Source organism: Actinia tenebrosa, unplaced genomic scaffold, assembly GCF_029948245.1.
Source record: "Actinia tenebrosa isolate PJP-AT-01 unplaced genomic scaffold, QUT_ActTen_1.0 PGA_scaffold0__85_contigs__length_37466705, whole genome shotgun sequence".
NCBI classification, from domain to species: Eukaryota; Metazoa; Cnidaria; class Anthozoa; order Actiniaria; family Actiniidae; genus Actinia; species Actinia tenebrosa.
Window position 1 is genome coordinate 11,513,399 of NW_028292569.1, and position 22,284 is coordinate 11,535,682.

At 36.8% G+C, this 22,284-nt stretch overlaps 2 protein-coding genes across 2 annotated transcripts; both read left to right on the top strand.

The window, feature by feature from the left end:
* Window positions 1-306: 306 nt before the first annotated feature.
* On the top strand, window positions 307-13,819 carry LOC148913481 (uncharacterized). Its single transcript, XM_089030563.1, has 20 exons — window positions 307-472; window positions 2,230-2,592; window positions 2,904-3,278; window positions 3,655-4,020; window positions 4,263-4,763; window positions 4,861-5,211; window positions 5,610-5,975; window positions 6,279-6,614; window positions 6,980-7,114; window positions 7,400-7,635; window positions 7,773-7,878; window positions 8,235-8,489; window positions 8,849-9,094; window positions 9,679-9,939; window positions 10,308-10,565; window positions 10,741-11,010; window positions 11,175-11,432; window positions 11,629-11,895; window positions 12,318-12,563; window positions 12,878-13,819. Exons 1-20 carry the CDS (start codon window positions 421-423, stop codon window positions 13,411-13,413), a joined length of 5,784 nt encoding a protein of 1,927 aa, XP_088886689.1. The 5' UTR covers window positions 307-420; the 3' UTR covers window positions 13,414-13,819.
* A 1,642-nt stretch (window positions 13,820-15,461) lies between these two features.
* LOC116302850 (retinoschisin-like) lies at window positions 15,462-18,131 on the top strand. Its single transcript, XM_031712238.2, has 4 exons — window positions 15,462-15,836; window positions 16,492-16,597; window positions 16,972-17,279; window positions 17,440-18,131. The coding sequence occupies exons 1-4, from the start codon at window positions 15,462-15,464 to the stop codon at window positions 17,581-17,583; spliced, it is 933 nt and encodes a 310-aa protein (XP_031568098.2). The 3' UTR covers window positions 17,584-18,131.
* The last annotated feature ends 4,153 nt before the right edge of the window (window positions 18,132-22,284 follow it).

Here is a 22,284-nt window from a genome sequence, read left to right on the forward strand (position 1 = left end):
CTTTCAGGGGTTAGTCCGAGTGCCGCACCGGTTTCCGCTGGTTCCCCCGTACTTATCGCTCTCAGGTCAATCAATTTGTACAATCTAGAAAAAATATATACCCATTAGTATTAGCTGCTATATTAGGATAAGCATCATTGTTCTTGGAATCAACCAAGTAACATGGGTCAGTGCGAGGATGTAAGACCAAGCGACGTCAAACATCACTCTGCGTCAAAATATATAAGTAATGACGTCACCTACATAACGGAAATGACAACGAAGCGTACCAACGCTATCCCCCTAGAGACTTCTATTCTTGATCGGTTATGTATTTACACAGACGAATCGAGAGTCGACGGTAGCGGTGACAGCTCGAGAATCCTGAATCACAACAAAAGTACTTTCCTCCGTCCGCACAAAAATTGAAGTCTAGACAAAATGACAAAAATATACAGTTTACTGATGCTGGTGATTTCAATAAACCATAAAGGTAAGAGTATAAGGTAGTCAAATATATGATGACTCACTCTCAGACTCGCAGATCAAATATACGAACAAAGGCAATTTATTAACTTTGCTGTCGACTTTGATTTCCCTAGACTATTCCTATATTCCTTGGCGAGAATCAGAAGCAATTTTCTAATTTTTTTATCGTTCATACGTGAACTGATAATCATGATCGGAAGTTTAGCAAGATGTTTGGTATGCTCTGGCGAACTTAGCGAAACGTGATTCGCGTAGCACAAATACTTTGTGTATTTCCAACCAAGGGTTTAAACTTTGTGTTATCATAAATTGGATATTATTGGTTTTATATGCAACTAATTTGTGTAAGAAAGTGAATTTAGTTTGACCATCGATAGTGAGCTTTTAAAATATACAAATTTTAGGCAATTTTATAAGGTTTGTGATATTAAGCTTATATGTAGATATAAATAATTCGGTCACTTAGCGAACCTCATATATAATTGACTAAAAGATGCCCAAATTGTATTTGCGATTGAACACTATGAGCTAGTTTCGATACACGTGATTTTGATAATTTATTATCGATTAATGACCATGCCTACATGAGAATCTGATATTGCAAAAATTGATATCAGCAAATTAGCGCTTAAACTTTGTTCAGAAGGTCAACAGTCATGTTAACAGAAGATAAACGACTACATAAACGTTATAAAAAAACGTTCCTCTCTATCGAGCCCTTAATGGACAAAGAATTCATTTACGGTAAATAATCTCGCTAATGCGTGTGAAAATGGCTTTGATCCAAAAGTTTACCTAGTGAATGATTTTTTTCGTGTAACTGGTTTTCCGGTAAATAATTTGATCGTTGACATCAATGAATATTGACCCTTTGGAGCCCACAAGGAAGTTACCTAGAGAGCCTGTCAACGAGTATCACGCGATAGTACTTATGTTTCTAACCACTTGTGCTTTTAGTCGTGTTTTGGGTTTAAGCCAAGAAGTTCAGAACTTAGTATTTCCTAACACGAGAAATAAAATATCCAAAGCGCTTATAAAACCCTTACACAAGTATATCAAATAGCAGAACATATTCCTTTCCTATGAGTTGCGGCTTGTGGCGTAATTGCTCATTCACCAAGCGACACTTTTATCCCTTTAATTTCACTTCTATATTTAAAACTCATTTATCATACAGCTAGAAATTATATTTTTTTCCTGATGAAGCTTTCTATGAATAATTATATAACTGCTCCTAGTATTGTAAATGGCATAGTTTTTGTACTGAAGAAAGCCGATTAGGCCGAAACGTCTACGAGAATAAAGTCCATTCGACCAGCAAGTAGTTCGTGGATGTCTTCCACTTTATTCTTCTTTATAGTACACCTATTTCAAAAAACGTTATCATCGCCAAAGGAGATTGGCGATAGGCCATTAGGAAGGTGTATATATGTTTTCTTATATTAAAAAACAATATACACATGAACCGTTGTCTTTTCATCTCATTGATGTACGAACACTCGTTTCTCTAGCTCACTCTTTCTTTTGCCCTCTTTCCTTTTACGAATAACGATAACATTAAATGAATGACAATAAAAGCGGGTGAACTTTCTCAAATTGGAGAAACTTGATTTATCCAAGTAGAATGGTCACGGCTAATCATACTCGTTTACCGAGAGGGCAAAACCAGGCGAAACTAAGATATAACTTTTGTATATGTCTCCCTTTGATAGCTCCGTTTTTGTTCAACTGAAATTTGTTATCATAATTTTTTTTCACCAGCTTTAGGATTTGAATGGAACACAAAACGTCTGCCTTCAGTCATAAACACAGGGGGAAACATTTCTTTACAATGGACTTATACTTTAACTCAAAATGAAGAAAAACAAGCTCAGTTATTCTCTCTAATTATCATCGACAAAGAAAGATACCTATATAGTAATGAATGGATAACATTAGCATTCAAGGCTCCTCTTGGTGGATTTTACCATTCTGTTGTACAATCACCGTTTATACAGCTAACACAAGACCAAGGTGCAGGATTAGTAGTTTATAATGTCACCTCTCGGTCTGAGACTAGATATAGATGTACGTTTATCAGTGGATTTCCTGCGCCAAGAAGCATTGTCACACCTAATATTCAAGGTAAGTAGTCCAAGTAAAATGCAGCTAAAAGCACGCTACATCTCAGTGATGTATACATTCTATATGCAAACTTTGACCCCCGCCCTTTCCGCCCTCTTTTCGATCTCTTTCCTTCCCTCCGTCCCTTTTTCGTGCTTCCTTCCTTTATTTTTGTTGTTGTTCTATTTTCTAACCAAATTTGATGAAATACATAACCCCTTTCTTGTAGAGTGTCTACACTTATTCAGTAGTTTCACATTTTTCGGCAACAAAATTATCGTGAGAAGCCACATTTAGATATAAAGCTTAAATTTGTTCTTTTTATTAACCAGATATTCCAACGAAGATTCGTCTAATTGGATCACGTCCCAACGCAGGCCGAATTGAAGTTTATCACAATGGACTATGGGGCACTGTATGCAACAAAAAATGGGGACTTACAAGCGCTGCGGTTGTATGCAAAATGCTGGGGTACAGAGGCGCTACACTTCCGAACTGTGGAGGTGCTTGTGTCTCAGGTAGTGGACCGATATGGTTAAGTAACGTAGTTTGTAAAGGAGACGAGAACACGATAGATGACTGTACGCATGGTGAGTGGGGAAACCATGACTGTAGACATGGAATGGATGCTGGAGTTGTTTGCATGCCATCTTCAAGTACAGCGTCTACAAGGGCTCCACCGCGGCCAACAACACCGACATTTGCAGGTACTTTGTAGTAGAAATTAAAAGTAGTACTGATTACCGAATAGGGATCTAGGTTTTGCGAATCATTAATGAAAACTGCAAATATGCCTGAATCATAGGCATAGAAAGGTCGGGTTTAATAATGATATGGCATTAAAAGATATGACAAAATGTCATGCAGGCGCACATAAAATGATCACATCGTTACCAGGGACACTACGATGTGATAACCTAAAATAAGATAGTAAGGCTCGTAATCTTTTTTTAGTTAAAGGCATCAAATGGCATCAACGGATGTCTTATCTATAGCTGTATTATCCCATAATGCTTATTAGAAATCGTCTTTCTATCTCTAGTACACTATAAGGCTTATGCTCTGCTATTTTCCTTTTCCCAGTTCGTCTAGTTGGAACTAACCAGTCAGATTCTGGAAGGCTGGAAGTATACCATAATGGAGAGTGGGGTACTGTCTGTGACGATCAATGGGACATCAACGATGCTAAAGTCGTTTGTCGTATGCTTGGCTATTCCTTCGTCAATTATACACATTCCTTTGGGGACCTTATGCCTGGATCAGGGAAAATTTTGATGGATGGAGTCCGTTGTTATGGAAACGAGACCTCTCTGAGAGACTGTCTTTTTAACGGTTGGGGTATAACTGATTGTGGTCATAAAGAAGACGTTGGTATGGCATGTACCAATCAAGCTCCAGTTACTAGTGTCCCGACACCAACAACTGTCATGCCTACTCCCTCCCCCAAAGGTTGGTACTTATCATCATATAAATTTGTTATAGCCAGCGGATCGCCGAAATGTATGGTTAGGATATACAAGGTTATAAAATGATACTCGTATTGGTAGCATAAGGACTCAACACATAACTGTTATACATAACATTACTTTTCTTTATCCTTAAGGTCCTCTAAAGACACAACTAGACAATAGCTTGCTTTCTTCATAGAATTCCCACGAAATATTTTTATCTTTATTTAATTTCACTTTTAGAAATTCGTTTGGTCGGTGCAAATCGATCAGATTTTGGTCGACTTGAAGTATACCACAGTGGATTTTGGGGTACTCTTTGTGGTGATATCTGGGACAGCGACGACGCTAAAGTTGTGTGTCGTATGCTGGGATATCTTTTCGTAAAGTACACTGGTGCTGTAGGAGTCAACATCCCGGGAAGTGGTAGGATTCACTCGGTTGAATTCAGGTGTAATGGTACCGAAATGTCATTGGGAGACTGTGGATCTTTTAAGCGGAGTGTAGCGAATTGCAGCCACGATAAGGATGTGGGAGTCTGGTGCACTAATGTCACCACAACTGAACTTCCTACTACTGCTGCATCGCCTACCACTTCTGTTCCGCCTACCACTACTGCAGCGCCTACCACTACTGCACCGCCTACCACTACTGCACCGCCTACCACTACCGCAGCAACTACCACCACCACTGCTGCACCATCTACTACTACTGCATTACCAACCACAGCCGTTCCGATAAGAGGCATGTAACAATTACTTATTCAACAATATTAAAGCTAGCATAAGTGCAGGTCGACTCTTCTTGAACTAGAATGTCAAGTAGGTTTTTTATTTTTTAGATGTTCGCTTGGTTGGTGCAAACCGATCAGATTTTGGCCGTCTAGAAGTATATCACAATGGATCTTGGGGTACAGTATGTGATGACAGCTGGGACAACAACGATGCAGTAGTCGTTTGCCGTATGTTAGGATACCTTTATGTCGTACATTCAGCTGCTGTCGGCGATAGGATTCCAGGAAGCGGCACGATTCTCATGGATGAAGTGAAATGTAATGGAAGTGAGAAATCATTGAAAGACTGTGCTTTTGATGGATGGGGCAAGTCTGATTGTGGCCATGACGAAGATGTCGGTGTCTGGTGTACTAATAAAACAACTGCACCTTCAACAACTCCTCGACCGACCATGCCCGGTAAGTCAGGAGAAAATCTTAAAAAAGTTGTTTCATAAGTTTTAAGTCCATTATCACTATTTATAAATTAACTGTTGTGAATGTCGCGTTCTGATTGGTTTGGAGCGTGTGCTATCTAAAATAACGGTTATTGTACTTTGTACTTTATAAAAGAAATAAAAAAAACTTGCTTGTTGTGCTGTGTGCCGTTATAAAGCACTTGGGAATTGGCAGAACACTCAAGAAGAGTCAAGAAGCACTCCGCTACGCGTCGTGCTTCTCCTAACACTTCATTCGTGTTCTGCCAATCCCCGCGTGCTTTATGACTGCACACAATTTCTTCAATCATAAATCTTACTGATCGATCCGTCTTCATATTACCTCATAGCTTATCTTTATTTACTAATTACTCGTTGCAGCCTTTTCCATCCGCTTAGCTGGTGGAACGTCCAGTTTTGGCCGAGTTGAAGTGTTACATAATGGGACATGGGGCACCATATGTGCTGATCATTGGGACGTAAATGCAGGTATTGTTGCATGCCGAATGCTGGGATATCCTTACGTCTGGTTCAGCGGAGTTATTGGCCCAACTCTCCCAGGTTCGGGTCAAATTTGGCTAGATGATGTTAAATGTACAGGCAACGAAAGTTCACTCCTGGACTGCTCACATAGAAGTTGGGGAGTGCATGACTGTAAGCATAGCGAAGATGCCGGTGTCCAGTGTGGGAATACTGCTACTCCGCCTCCACCAACCACTCCTAAACCAACGACTCCACCGCCACCAAGTAAGTTATGGTATAAATACTAGAGTGTTTCGAGTGTCGATATTCTAATACCATGTGATGTCATTGTATGATCTCATATGGCAAGTTCACATTCTAAATTGTCTGTTAACTAGTGATTTAAAAAAGGAGTGCAGTGTAAACGAATCGTTTACATCTGAGTTTGTAATCGAAAATGAAAAATAGAGTTGCAATGACGCCTTGAGATAGCCGTGCCCTGACTTGTATCTCCAATGTAATATTATTTTGGAATTCGATATTTTATTAATTTGGATCATTATTTCTCAACATTGCTTGTTTTCATAGAAATCCCCATTCGTCTGGTTGGTGGCAAAACTTACACCGAAGGACGAGTCGAACTTTTCCACAACGAACAGTGGGGAACAATTTGTGATGACAACTGGGACATCCAAGACGCCCACGTTGCTTGTCGTATGTTAGGTTTACCCGGAGCAACCAGTGCTGTTGTAAAAGGTGGATTTGGACCAGGTACGGTCAAGGACATTTGGCTTGATGAAGTTGCGTGTGTTGGAACTGAATCTTCCCTCGCTTCCTGTCAACACTCTGGTTGGGGTGTTCACGATTGTTCTCATAGTGAAGACGCAGGTGTTGTCTGTCAGAGGGCAGCTGTTGATACGAAAGGTACTTTATATATTTACAAGTAGAAAACAAAAACTTGTATAGACCTTTTTTTTTCCATTATAGACTACGTTCATTACCTAGACAACGAGCTAATGCGCCATCGTGGGAATGACACGTGGTCTTTAATGGTAAAACATTGCACCGCAAGACGAATAAAATACAAAGCCTATCTTATTTAGGTTTCGACCTTTACACATGCTACTCTGTCATTGAGTGCAATTGCTTCTTGGTATTACAGGGGCGTTCCTTAGTATTCTCTATTTACTTCGTCACTTCAATCATATAGTAAGACTAAACCAAAGGTTTTTTAAAATCTTTTGCCCTTGTAATGAAAATATTTTATATTTCATTAAATATTTTCTTAGTTGCTGGATGCAATTTCGACATCGATTACTGCTACTGGCAACATGATGTCACAGACGAATTCGATTGGGTCAGAAAAAGTGGTCAAACAGACTCCGCTGACACGGGTCCGTCTGCTGATCACACTTCAGGAAAAGGTAAGATAAGGGATATCATAAAGTTACATGGGCAGACCCATGCAGGACTTTGGCATAATGGCGTCATTTGACTTCCACTGCCAAGGTGCTTTGCGAATTTTCTTTCTTATTCAAATTTGCATTTTCTCATGAGAATAGTAAATCAAATGGTTCTATTTAACTGAACAAAAGAAAATGTGCATGGAATTTTGGTGTTGGTAATCAAATGACGCCATCATGCAAACGTGCTATTTCGATATTTTTTGAAATATGTTAAAACATCTTCTTCCTTTATACGTCATTTAGGTCATTATGTCTACGTAGAGACGTCCGAATGCTCTACTGGAGATGTAGCTAAACTTGTTAGCCCGCTACTTGGAGCTGAGACACGATGCCTGTCATTCTATTACAACATGTATGGAGCTACCATAAATACACTGAGGGTAAAGGTTGAAAAAAAATTGATTTGGGAACTCAGTGGGAACCAAGGACAAAAATGGTACAAAGCAATGGTACCATTGAATTTTACAGACCTATTTCAGGTAGTTATTTGTCTGGATTCATTATCTAATTTTCCATAAGTTATAGAAATTATGATGCGTTTAAAGTATGTGAAAGTACCGGTGCGGGAATTATAAGCTCAATATAGATTTCTTACTCTATGTATTGCCAATTCCAGGTGGCGTTTGAAGGAGTATGTGGTTTGGACTATCGAAGTGATATTGCTATTGATGACATCCAATTTACAAATGACACCCAGTGCACTAAATATGCTGAAAGCGCAGGTACGCATTAACGATCGAGTTTTATAACTACTTTAATATCACCATAACTCAGATAACTCGCTATAAATATAGATGTTTCACAAAGAGAGTATGTATTATTTGCGATTTCGATTCGTGAATCTTTTTAAATACAGTCTTCAATTTCATTATTTCATTTTTGTTTCTATCAATTCATGGGGTACACGCTACGTCATACCCACCATGTTGGTTGACGATAACAAAGCATTCCTTATTAGCTTCTATTGTTATATCAACCAATGGCGGTTGTTTCATTGTTATTTAAATCTCGAGAGATTTTGAGTCAAGTGGTTGCATCCGAAGAATGCTGAATAACATTTTTTCTATCCATATTGTAGTCCCTGCTAAGGTGACGTTCATATCGGGTAGTGTGACGGTATCCAATGGAAATAACGCTAGTTTAAGCTGTTTTGGATCTGGTTCTCCCACTGCTGAGGTCAAATGGTTCCGTGATAACAAACTAGTGGCTGGTGGATATTCCAATGCCAATTACACTATAACAGGAATCACAATTAATCAAGGTGGTGAATACACATGTGTTGCGACCAACAAATATGGATCGGAAAGAAAAACAGCTCGTATTTTCGTGCTACGTGAGTATCTGCATTTATTGATGGTTTTCACGGCGGCCATGTTGGAGGAACTTAACAAAAAAAATGTCAATGAATTCTTTTGTTATATCCTCCAACATGGCCGCCGTGTCTTTTGTTATTTAATTCTCTTGGGAATGGTTGAAAACCATCAATATGTGATACTGAGGAGAGTCGACATCGTGTAAACATATCAGTCATTTGATTTTTTTCTGCCATGAAAATCGACATTATTTATATGAAATATTTGTGTATCTATTAGTCTAATTTTAATAGATATTTGTTGAATGCATATTTTTGACTGAATGTGGGATGGAATTTACGTGTAACGTTTCAACAATAGAATTTTATTTTTTTAACAGACAAGCCAATGAACACCACCACACACTTTAACGTGTCTTTTGATGCAGCGATGCCTGGGGATATTGTTGCCATATCATGCACAACAGATGCGAACCCTAATGCAACATGCAAATTATATCACCATGGTAACAAGCTTACTGCAGGCGTAATTCATAACTTTACATCATCTGACCAAGGAGAATATAACTGTACCTGCTCTAACAGCCTAGGTATCGGCTATGGAGTGAAACCTCTCACTGTGTATGGTAAGTACATTCGTAGTTACTTTAATTGTTAAATTGGTTAATTGGCTTAAACTATAAAAATGGTTTAGTGTCTTATATCCACGAGGTGCATAGGGTATATGGCCGTCACTAGGATTTTGCAGAAGGGAGTTCGTGTTTGCCATTAGAGAGTTTTAGATTGACTTTTTTTTCTCCCCGCAAACGGCAAACGTTAGGACGTTTTCATAGTTTTCCTGTATTTTACTTTACCTTTTACAAACCTTCTCACCAAGCGCAAATACTCTTTTGTTTTTCTACTACTTGGACGTTTTTGCGATTCTTTTTCAGTAATTTAAAATAATTTTTTACTGGTCAACTGACGTTTCACGATTGCCGTGAACGTAAATCTAAAACTCTCTATTATCATCCATTTGACAACTTTGGTCAGATATTGAACCTCATATTGAGGCTCGCATCCTCCAACCACCTCTGGCTAGTGAGAGGCACCTGGTGGATATATAAATCTGTTCTGTTTATATTTAGAGACAGATCTTGTGTGAAAAATTTTTCTTTTAGTAGTGATTGGAAGGAGCAAATATTTAAAAGAAACATCTTTTTTTCCCCAGAAAAACCTGCCATACACACCCTTTTTCCAAAATCACAAAACGTGAGCGAGACTGGACCTTTCTCTATGTTCTGCAACGCCACAGGCAACCCACAACCAAATATAACATGGTTCAAAGTGGGCTCAAGAGGCAAATTATTTCCATCTGGTAAAACTCTTTCGATATCAAGCAGCTCAGTTGATGACGAAGGATTCTACACGTGCGTTGCTGATAACGAGAGGCGCAGGGACAAAGCTAACTCAACGGTTATCATACATTTGCGTAAGTCAAGCATCCTGAGATTACCTCTCCTTTTCTTGTTATTTATTTTGTCATTTTATAATCACCTTTCGTATACAACAAATTTGAAAAAAAGAAGGTTGCATTGTTTGATGGGTAGCCGATATGCTTGGCTTTTGGGGAGAGTATTTATACAAAGACATGCTTGAAGAAAGGAAATTATTTTTCCAGTAACTGAAATCAAAGATCATTAGATGCGAACTGCAATTAATAACGCCCTCCTAACGCCCTTGAGCCTTAGCTTCTGTGTCATTCCTCATCAGCAAAAAATGTGCATAATACAAAATCTGTGTCATTTGAGCATGTTTTTGTTTATTTGAACTGATAAAAATATGTTTTCCATTCAACAGGAATCCCAAGAATAATAGGCGCACCACAAAATGTTTCTATTGGCGAGGACGTTACTCGTAACATCAGTCTGCACTGTAACGTAACTGGTATTCCTCGACCGAATATAAAATGGTTCAAAGAAGGCAGTCCAAGTCCAGTGGCATATGGCGAAAAACTGTCGTTAATAGCGAGGAAGGATGTTATGGGAACCTATGAGTGTGTGGCAGTAAATGGGATAGGAAATGCAGCGAAGGCCAAAGCGTCTGTCAATATAATGTGTAAGCATCTATATTCCTTACATCAATCTCTCTTTCTCTGTCTGTCTGTCTGTCTTTATCTATCGTCAGTCATTCAGCTATCCACTCATCCATCCATTCATCCGTCCACGAACACTTCGATATTGCATTAAAGTGATCATTCACCAACCATCATTCACCAACCATATCCTTTCAGACAAGCCATATTCTACAACCTTAATCAGTGATCGTGCCAACCATTATGTACTTGGCAACAATCCTATCAACATAAAGTGTTCATCCATGGCAAATCCACCGGCCAATCGCTATGAATATTACCTCAATGGCAAACACTTGATCACAAGTACAACTGGAGACTACAGAATTGGAAGGGCAAAATCATCTGATCAAGGGACATACACCTGTTATTCTGCTAACGTGATAGGCTATGATAACTACAATGCTTCGATAGATGTTATTGTATATGGTAAGTATTAGTAGTTTATACATGTTGAATTGTTCGCCTGTCATCCGTCTTTCAGCTGTATATTTTGTATCTTCTTATCTGCCATTCACTGTGTTAGTTTTTGTTTTACATGAAGTTTTGTCTTTTTGAAGCTTAAAAACTCGTTTTCACATTTCTTTGAACAGGACCTCTTTCTATCGACACTGCCCCCTTAAACACAACCGTTACTGAAGGTGGTAACGTAACATTGTTTTGTAACGCAAGTTCTTCCTCCAAACCTGTGATAACATGGAGGAAATCCGGTGATACCTCTGCAAAATTTCCTAATGGACTGCAACTTCATTTGACCAATATACAAAAGAAGGACGCTGGAATTTATGAGTGTCAAGCAGATAATGGTATAGCAGCACCAGACATTGCTAAGGCATCCATTGTAGTTCAACGTAAGTATCTTATATTATCAACTATCAAAGACCACTTCCCAGTTCAGGGTAACTTTGATTTTAAGGTATCCCATTTTCTCGTCCATTCCCCACGTCCAATAAATACAGCATGGACCGTCCCTTTATTTTTATTTTTTATTTTTTTATTTTTTTATTTTATTAGTTTATCTTATTTTATTTTATTTTTTGTCTCTAGACAAACCAAACATTCCATCGCTTGCGACATCATTAGTATCCACCATAATCTACCCTAATGAGTCCTTCTCGTTAATCTGCACCGCAACAGCAATTCCTTCTGTAACGAATTATGTATTTTACCACGATGGAGTACAGATCGGCCAGTCAGTTAACGGTGCCTTTAACTTGACACACGTGTCTCAATCAGGAAATGGAACCTTTTCGTGTGCCGCTGAGAACGTTATTGGTAGAGGACTTCAAAAATCGATTACAATAAAGTTTTTAGGTATATTTATTCACTGATTCATAATTTCCCATTTTAAAGAAAGGTGACATTCTCTTTAAGGCATTTTAGAAGACACGTGCACATTCAAAGGTTCTACAACTGTACAATCTTGCAGTATAAGTTTTTTTAAGCTGATTATACTTTCTCATTCTAAAGAACGTATTATTCTTTTTAAAATAATATTTTTGATTAACATTCACACTTGTGAAGACACATCAATCTTTCTTACATCTTACATCGATCTACTCCTGATCCATATTTTCGTCCTTTTTTCCTTATTATTTGCTTCAAGCACCTTTGATCTGTTTATTCTCCCCATTCCAAAGCACGTGTGATTCTAATTCTCTTTAAGGCAATCTCCTTACTTACTTGCTTCTTGACTGGGATTTGATTTCTAACTTTTTATCTGTTTCCCACATTAGTTTGCGGCAGGAAGATCATAGGAAGCTCAATTCATTCTCAAATCGTGGCTGGAACAACTGCGCAACATGGTGCTTGGCCTTGGCAGGTTCAGTTGGGTTATGAAAAAAGCCCAACTGTCTTACGGCACATATGTGGTGGTTCAATTCTTAACCGGTACTGGATCGTGACAGCAGCTCATTGTGTTACAGAACCAAGTCCCTCTGGACACACTGCTGTAGAACCACAGTATTTAAACGTTTCGCTTGGTAGGCACATTCCTATTTGCTCGATTTTCTTCTTCTAAAATCATTGTACCATATTTTTGCGACCACAATCAAATACCCGAAGGCAATTTTTAACCTCAAAGGACTATTTGTTAGTGTTCTGATACTTACAATGGTCGATGCAAACGTCTGCTCGTTTATTAGGAGATCCCCTTTGACTTGAGAGAGAGAGAGAGTTAACTATGGAAATTATACTATAATTTTAAAGTGTTGAACTACAATTAAAAATATTTACATTTATTATCAAATAAAATGATTCTAGATCTAGTTCTTAATCTGATCTTCTCGCATTTCAGGTGAACGGTTCCTTTACAGAGCAGACGGTACAGAACAGAACATTCCAGCAGAGCAGGTCATCGTCCACAAAAACTACAATAATCTGGACTACGACATCGCTCTTATCAAGCTGAAACGTCCGATCTCCTTCAACGCGCATGTTTCTCCTGTTTGCCTTCCATCCTTTGATTTTGCTGCAGGAACAGCGTGTTACGTTTCCGGATGGGGAAGGATTACTCGATTTTCTGCGGTCTCTGATGTCCTCCAGGAAGCTGCAATACCTCTCATGTCAAGAGTAACATGCAAGGACCACTATAACAGCATAAAAGACGTCACAAGTCGAATGAGATGCGCAGGAACCTTTGGCCAGTCCAAAGGAACATGTAAGGGAGATAGTGGTGGCCCACTTGTGTGTACTAAGAATGGACAATGGTATCTAATGGGCGCCACAAGCTGGAGTTCTGGGGGTTGTGCAGATAGTGGGTATCCTGGAGTCTATAGCGATATGATGTACTTTAAAAGTTGGATACAAAATATTACAGGGATCATACATTAAATTGCTGTACGTGATGCCTTGTATAGATACCCATTCAACAGTCACCAAGCTATCAAATAGACTTTACATACATAGCAACATATTATATTTATTATGCATACATACATGTACATATATTTTTTTATGGAAATGTATTTTTTTTAAAGAGTGATATCAAATGGGAATGTCAAACAGAATGTAAATGTAAATGTTTTCAGCACGTTTTCAAATGCCCTAACCCATGACAGTCAATGAGGACAAAAGTTTGTGGGGTATTTGGATATGGCATAAAGCTAGCACCCCGTTTTGAAGCGATGGCTGAGATCTGCAGATGAACAATTTCTTTTACTGATTTTAAGTTAAAACATATATATTTTATGTAAGAAATAAAGATAAATAAAAACAAAAAAAAAAGATAATTTTAGTGGGCAGCACCTTCTCTTTAATAATTTAGTGACCCATTGCCACGAACCTTCATCTTGTCATTTCACTGATATGCTTATGTCAGTATCATTTCAGCCGAGAGTCCCACCTAATGCTTTGACTGACCTTATCCAACGATCTCAATAAAAGCGGATGGAGATCGATCTGGAATCTAAATTTTAATTTAAAACAATTTGCCAGCGTAGCCCATCACTCGAAGCTGTTGGCATATTTCACATTCTTTTCATTGATATGTGCTAAGAGTATGTAAAGGTACCAGCAATTTCTTTTGATTGACGGCAATGTATTGATTATTATCAATCACGTGACTTTTTGGAGTTGACTTGGGGGGAGGGGGATAATTAGCGATTAATACATATATATATATATATATCTCATAGCAACGCTAATAAGCCAAAACATGTCAAAATAACTTCTCAAAGTATTCTATCTGACTACTTCCAAAGCCTGAAATCTATTTCGACTCGGATTTTAAATTTTAAGTTCCGACCGACAATGTCTTTTGTTCTACTTTTATTTCTGGAGTCACAACAAATATTTTCATGATTTTTCGTAATATTTCCAGATGATTTGCTATCAATAACAATATAAGGTCGAATATAAATTCACTAGTAAATTTAATTTAACGGAAAACAATAAAAGAAATGTCACCAACCAAATACTCTGAAATCTATTCTCGACTTTCACATCCCCATAATCCTTTGCGTCTTTGGGGGGTAACCAGAGGGTAAAAACCCACTTATTTTGCTGGAGGATGATCAGACAATGTTGAACATACCTTGTTTGGTGTCCAAATATAAAATGAAGAAGTAAAAAAAAAAAAAACAGAAAAAGATAGAAGCTTGAAGACGTTTAAGGTATATTTTAAACATTTTTTTTAATTCAATACATTTTTTGTAAGACCAAAACTCTTGATGCTCTGTACACGCAACAATATTTTGGAATAAACTGATAATCATTATTGTACAGATAAAAGCAGGTATAGTATAAATTCAATTAAGAAATCTTTCAATTTGGGACAGTTTTTTGATTGGTTACCCCCCAAAACGCAAGGCATTATGGGGATGTGAAAGTCGAGTATGTTCCGAAAATCAAAACTTTCGTTATAATTTTGAATCTTTACTTAAAATATTCCTTTCTCAATTCAAAATAGTTACCTACTGAGTACCTACGCCCGGTATAAATAATCCATAACTTTAAATCGTTGTTCAAATTTAACTTTAACAACGTTCTGACAACATTTCCAAAATTATATATATATACATAGAAGTGTTTTATTCTGATAAGTTATCCAACTTTATAATTTGATCTGTTTTTGGGAGGATTTACTTGTGCCGTAGCACTACAAAAAAAGTATTAAATCCTTAGATATGAATGAGTCCTTTTTTTAAATATTCGAAATAGCTGTGACTCGATTTCTTAGACCTTTTGTTTGATCTTTCATCGGCATCCCAAAAATAATTGGAGAAGTCATTAATATTAAATAAACGCATTTGAAACTAAAGAAAACTATGCAAATTATGATCATCTTGTTTGCTAATTGCCTGATTTTTCAAAAATACTTTGTAATGTAAAAAAAACGAAAAAAAAATATCTCAAAAGTTAGTCTCACAGCAGCTGTCGTAATGGAAGCAACAGCACTAATTCAAGTACTCCAACTCTTCTATTTCTTTTTCGTCCTGTTCGAGATTACGACTTGTACGGTGGATGTTTCCTTACGTGTGGGCAAACAAGGCCCATTTACGTATGGCAACTTCGACAAAAGAATCAAGGGGTCGGTTTTGAGAAAGGCAGGCTCGCTTATCTCGACACTCGAGGTTGACAGCGACATAGAATGTGTGAGTTTCTGTGTGATGAGCGCAGTATGTTTGTCAGTAAATTTTGCATCCGAGGCAAACAGTAAAACTGAAAAAGTACTGTGTGAACTACTGAACTATGGAGGAACAGACTATCGAAAATTCCTTAACAAGAAAGAGAAGTTCTTCTTCATGCGAATGGAGGTGGGTAAAATGACCGTAATCAAATATTAATTAATATTTTTGGTGGTCAAAAAACTCCGGAAAGCGAGTCGTAAGTTGAGATAATTCCAATAACAAATTTAAAAAAGAAAAAGAGAAATCAAAGAAGTTTCAAAATAGACTGAAAATATAATTATGAAACGAAAGGCAATGAAACAAAATAATATCATACACCATTTAAAAATAATTCAAATGATTGTGATACTTCTTTAAACTTAAAAATGAAGGAATAGTGAAGGATTAAATTTTTATTGACCTGAAATAACTTTTGATGTGTTCAAATATTTGAAGATTATCATTAGTTAAAAACTACTTCACTCAAAATATAACTTGTTTAATTCTTACTTACACGGTCACTCGTGACATGCAACTATTCTCTCTAAATCTTTTATTCCACAAAGTTCGCTTAATTATTTTCATTCTCAAATCTTTCCATTATATACATCTCCTATGATAATGAATGAAAAAATTTTCAAGTTTATCTTTAGTAAAAATAAAAAAATAAAAAATAAAAATCGGCCGATAACCCAAGAAAACAAATTATGAATGAGAAACAAAATATCAAAAAAAAAAAAAAAAAAAAAAAAATTTAAAGGTAATATTTATTTAGTGATTCTTGTGCTGATATTTATCTTAGAACATATGCTCTGAAAATCCTTGCATGTCAGATGTGTTGGTATGCACACCTCAGCTGCAGAACTCCTATCAACCATACATCTGTGATTGCCCCGGAAACTGTACAGGTATGTATTCTTTATAATTAATGACGTTTTTTGGAGTTCAAACCCAACAGCGCGTCCACATTAAGACCAGAGAATGGGGTATTACATGGAAATTAATATGTTTTTGTCAAGGGGCTTTTACTGTTAAATCATCCATGCCTTTAAAAAAGAAATATTTTTTGGACAAATGCCAACCTTAAAAAGGTATGGCAGATCTGAGATTTAGACCAAAGAATTTTTAATAGCCTCCAATATTAAATTCACCTCTTATAAATAGTTTTATTCTGTCGCGAGGTTAGCGGTTCAGTATTTTTTTAAGGCATAATCAAAATCATTTTTAAAAACGTATAGAACTATGTGAAGAATATATTATCAAAGACATTTTCATTGGACAGGTAACATTAAGTGCCATGCCCTTGGTATGGAAGATGGTAGGATCCTTGATTCTCAAATAACAGCTTCCAGTGCATTATCTTCTTCTTGGGCAGCTCACAAAGGACGACTGAATAATGCTGCTGGCTCTTGGCTTCCGTCCAGTACGGTCTCTCAGTGGCTGCAGGTTAACTTGCTGAAGAAAACTTTCATCAAGGGTGTGGCTAGTCAAGGAAGGCACGATGCGAATCATTTCATAACGGCATATCAGCTGTCGTACTCAGATGACGGGACAAATTGGACCATCTACAAAGAGAAAAGAATTGTGAAGGTTAGTTTACTTTACATTTAAGTTTTTAATTATTATTTTTAAATTTAATTTGAACATATTTTAAATAGCTTGTTTGCTTTAATTCTTATTTAAGTAAGAAAAGTAAACAACGTCAGAAGCAATATTGATAACAATTTCTAATAAGCATTTTGTTTTTCAGACCTTCCAAGGTAATGCTAATTACGCAACTATCGTCAAGAACCTGCTGACAGAACCATTCACGGCAAAGTTCGTGCGACTTTTAGCGACATCATACTCTGGATATCCTTCTATTCGAATGGAACTGTATGGGTGCCACGCTTAAAGTACATACGTATTGTCGATTGTTGAAAGGACGGCTTTAGTTTTGATTGTAATTGAAAAGAAAAAAGATGGATAGAAAAACATTAACAAACACTAACCCACACGTTTTTCGCATTTCTTTGCCTTATTTAACATTTTATTATATTCTAGGCAAAACAAACCGTCGAGTCGTTAAGTTCACAAACAATCATTTGTTTACAACTTTTATTGAATTTTTTTTTGTCGTTTAAACGAAAAAGTTAGTCCTCACAGCATCAATCACCAGGTAAAAAGAAAACTATGTTCTTGCGATTATCTTAGTGGTAACTTTTTTCTACTTTATATCAATTTGATCATGCCTTATTGGATGTCTTCCCTTTCAGCAAAAACACGCGTCTTTTTGTAGTTCTTCTTATACTTTTGATATTTCATGCGAGCTCCCCTAAACCCTTGAAGTACAGACAAGTAGGCGTGTTAAATATTTGCATATATATGCCACCTGCTTGCAATGGAGTCTTTAAGCAAAAAATAAAGAATTAATTAATGTTGAGGAAATATGTTCGCTAAATAAAAAACACTTAAATATACCATTTTTGCGTTCCAGTTTCACTGAAAAAATCTTGCGCTCGAAAAGCTTAAGTAGACCCCGGCCTCGTGCAGCACGTTGGAATGCAGTTCAATCTGAGGACTAAGCAATTCCAATTCTCAAGAGATTGGAATCATTTTGTTTTGTCCCCCAGATGGAGCTGCTTTGACGTCACATGCAAGGGGACTATAATAGAAACATGCTGGAAGTGGCGCCTTCCAACGCATTTCCATACCATGACGTTAGAAATGACATGGAAATATCATGGAAGTGAGAACTGCCATACCATGGAAGTCATGAAAGTGCACGCACATTTTTTCACCAATGGTTTCCATGGTATGGTAATAGCATGGAAGTCACCACTTCTAACATGTTTTCATACCATGAAATTCCGAAGTCGGGAGGTGATGGAAACATCATTGTAGTGATTTCAACAGTATATGGAAAAACTTTGGAAGTTTTGGAAGTCGCGACTTTCAACATATTTCCATACCCTGGAAATATGAAGGAGGTTGACATCGGGATACAGTGTTAAAATTTTAAGGTCTCTTGTCGCGGTTTTAATTTTATAAAAATAAAGGGTTTCCACAGAAAAAAATCTTTACTCCAACTGAATCAAAAATTATCAAAGCCAATTGATTCCACGACGTACCTGTGTCTCAGGTTGCACTTCGCTTGCATAACGACGACAAAATTAATTTGTTTTCATGGTTGTTCCTAATAGAAAATAGAAACGTCTAGAATATAATACTGTGAATCCAGATTTAGTAAAAGCTCTAGTCAGTCTTCTGCTCCCAGACAGTTTTTTTTCGATCGATTAACTGTTATTATTAATAAGGCCCTCTGCCCTTGGGTGTACGGATTACGCAGGATTGAGTTCTAGCCGAAGCATCAGGGAAGAGACTCGCGCCCTGACCATATCTACAGATAATCCCTTTCACAACCTGCCAAGCACTGATACGTTGATTTGAAGTGGAAAAATAATCTAGTCTATCTAGTTCTTTGTTGTCATGGCTATTGTTGTGTAATTGTTCTGAAATCGTGGCCCAGTGGAAAAAGCTTGGGCTCACAAGACAGTGAGTGAAGCAAGTTTGAGGGAGTTTTGTAACTGGAAGGGTGACCTGAAATTAATAGTTACTCAACTCTGTTTCTTTTATTTTTGATATAGAAATAGCAAAATATATTTATGCATGAAGAGGATAAACTTCATGTCTTCAAGCCAACGCGAATCGCCTACGCGCGACGGGCGCGAGCGTGTTGTATATGACAGTTGTAGGCTAAAATCGTACCGTCTAAACCAGCCTTAAGACTAGAGTATTTTGAAAGGAAATCCATCTATTATTTCCACTAAAATATAGAATGCTTCGGGGAAAAAAAAAAGAAACAGGGGTGTAAAGTTTTGAAGATTTGATCTTTCATCTATATTGCCAAAAATTGGAAGCTATTAATATTAAATAAATGCATTTCAAATTATAAACGAATATGCAAATTTCTTTCAAAAATTTCGAAAATACTTTGTAATGTTAAATAAACACATCTCAAAAGTTCATTAGTCTCACAGCAGCTGTCGTGATGGAAGCAACAGCACTAATTCAGGTACTCCAACTCTTCTATTTCTTTTTCGTCCTGTTCGAGATTACGACTTGTACGATGGATGTTTCCCTACGTGTGGGCAAACAAGGCCCATTCACGTATGGCAACTTCCATAAAAGAATCAACGGGTCGGTTTTGAGAAAGACAGGCTCGCTTATCTCGGCACTCGAGGTTAACAGCGACATAGAATGTGCGAGTTCCTGCGTGATGAACAAATTATGTTTGTCAGTAAATTTTGGAGCCGAGGCAAATAGTACTGGGAAAGTACTGTGTGAACTACTGAACTATGGAGGAACAGACTATCGGAACTTCCTTATCAAAAAGGATAACTTCTTTTTCATGCGAATGGAGGTAGGTTAAATGAGTAATTAAATATTAATTCATATTTTTGGAGGTCACAAAACTCCGGATAACGAGTTGTAAGTTGAGATAATTCCAATAACAACAATCAAAAAAAAAAAAAAAAAAAAAAAAAAAAAAAAAAAAAAAAAATCAAAGAAAGTTTCAAAATAGACTTTAAAAAATTAATATCATTAACATTTAGAAATAATTCAAACGAATGGTTACAACCATATAGTCTTAGTGGTGATGACACTTCTTTAAACTTGGAAAGGAAGGAATAGTGGAATATCAAATTTTTATTGACCTGAAATAACTTTTCATTTGTCCAAATATTTGAAAATTATCATTAGTTAAAAACTACTTCACTCAAAATATAACTCGTTTAATTCTCACTTACATGGTCACTCGTGATTCTGCACCCTGTTTGGCATGCAACTATTCTCTCTCAATCTTTTATACCGTCAAGCTTTTCTTTTTATTCTCAATTCTTTCCACTGTATACATCTTCTATGATTTTGAATGATAATTTTTTTTCGATTTTATCATTAACAACATTTCGGTCTTTTAAGAAAGGAAAAATAATAATATAATAGTCTTTTTTCCGACAAAAAATAAATATAAAATCGACCGATAACCCAAGAAAACAAAGCAAACAGATTATGAATGGAAAAAAGAAGTCAAATATGAACTATGCTATACTATGAACAATTCGAATGACACTCATGGTTCAAGTGATTCATAGATCTAGTAAGAATAAACTCCAACTTGAATACGGCATCTTATAGTTTATTTGTTGTCAAGAAACTATAAACAATTCGAATGACAATCATGGCTAGAGCATGTTTCTAGTGATTCATAGATCTAGTAGCAGTAAACTCATACTCGAGTACGGCATCTTATAGGTTTTTCGTTCCCAAACAACACTCATGATTACTCTGATTCATAGATCTAGTAACAATAAACTCATACTTGAATACGGCATCTTATAGTTTATTCGTTGCCAAGAAACTATAAACAATTCAAACAACACTCATGGTTCCTCTGATTCATAGATCTAGTAACAGTAAACTCATACTCGAATACGGCATCTTATAGGCTTTTCGTTGCCAAGAAACTATAAACAATTCAAACAACACTCATGGTTCCTCTGATTCATAGATCTAGTAACAGTAAACTCATACTCGAATACTGCGTCTTAATATGGTTTATTTCATTGGCAAGGAAATGTAAACATTTTAAGTAACCGACACTGAGATTCCAAGGTTATATTAGTCGTGTTGAGGGTAGCTAAAATCGACTTATTGTGGGTGACACTGGTGAAACACGCACTGCGCACGCTCGGAGATGGCGTAGTGTAACTAAGGGCAACTTATATTTTTGATGCCGGTGTTTTGATTGTTTTACAAAATCGCAAAACTTAAGAAAAATACTGAAAACTTAAGGTTGTCCTTTTCGCAATAGCGAGATAATTTCAATTAAGATACACTGCTGATTTATACCAAAAAACTTTTGTTTATACAAAGCAAAAATAATCTTTGAAAATGCATTTGTTTGTTTTTTTCTCCCAACGGATGCGCAGTGCGTGTTTCACCAGTGTCAGTGTGGGTGGGTTAGTGAGCCTTCGTATTTGACGAATGAAGTGCGAAGATTTAACGACATGAATCCGAAAACGGCGGATCAATAAACCATGCTTCGCCCTATTGTTTTCACAAATGCAACCAGACAATAGGCATATCACTGATACGAATATCTTAAAGGTATTATTTAGTTAGTGATGCTTGTGTTTATATTTATCTTAGAACATATGCTCTGAAAATCCTTGCATCTCAGATGCAATGGTATGCATTCCTCAGCTGCAGAACTCCTATCAACCATACATCTGTGATTGCCCCGGAAACTGTACAGGTATGCATTCTTTATAATTAATGACGTTTTTTGGAGTTCAAACCCAACAGCGCGTCCACATTAAGACCAGAGAATGGGGTATTACATGGAAATGAATATATTTTTTGTCAAGGGGCTTTTACTGTTAATTCATCCAATGCCTTTAAAAAGGAAATACTTTTTGGACAAATGCCAGCCTTAAAAAGTATGGCGGATCTGAGATTTAGACCAAAAAATATTAATAGCCTTCAATATTAAATTCACCTCGTGTAAACAGTTTTATTCTGTCGCGAGATTAGCGGTTCAGTATTTTTTTAA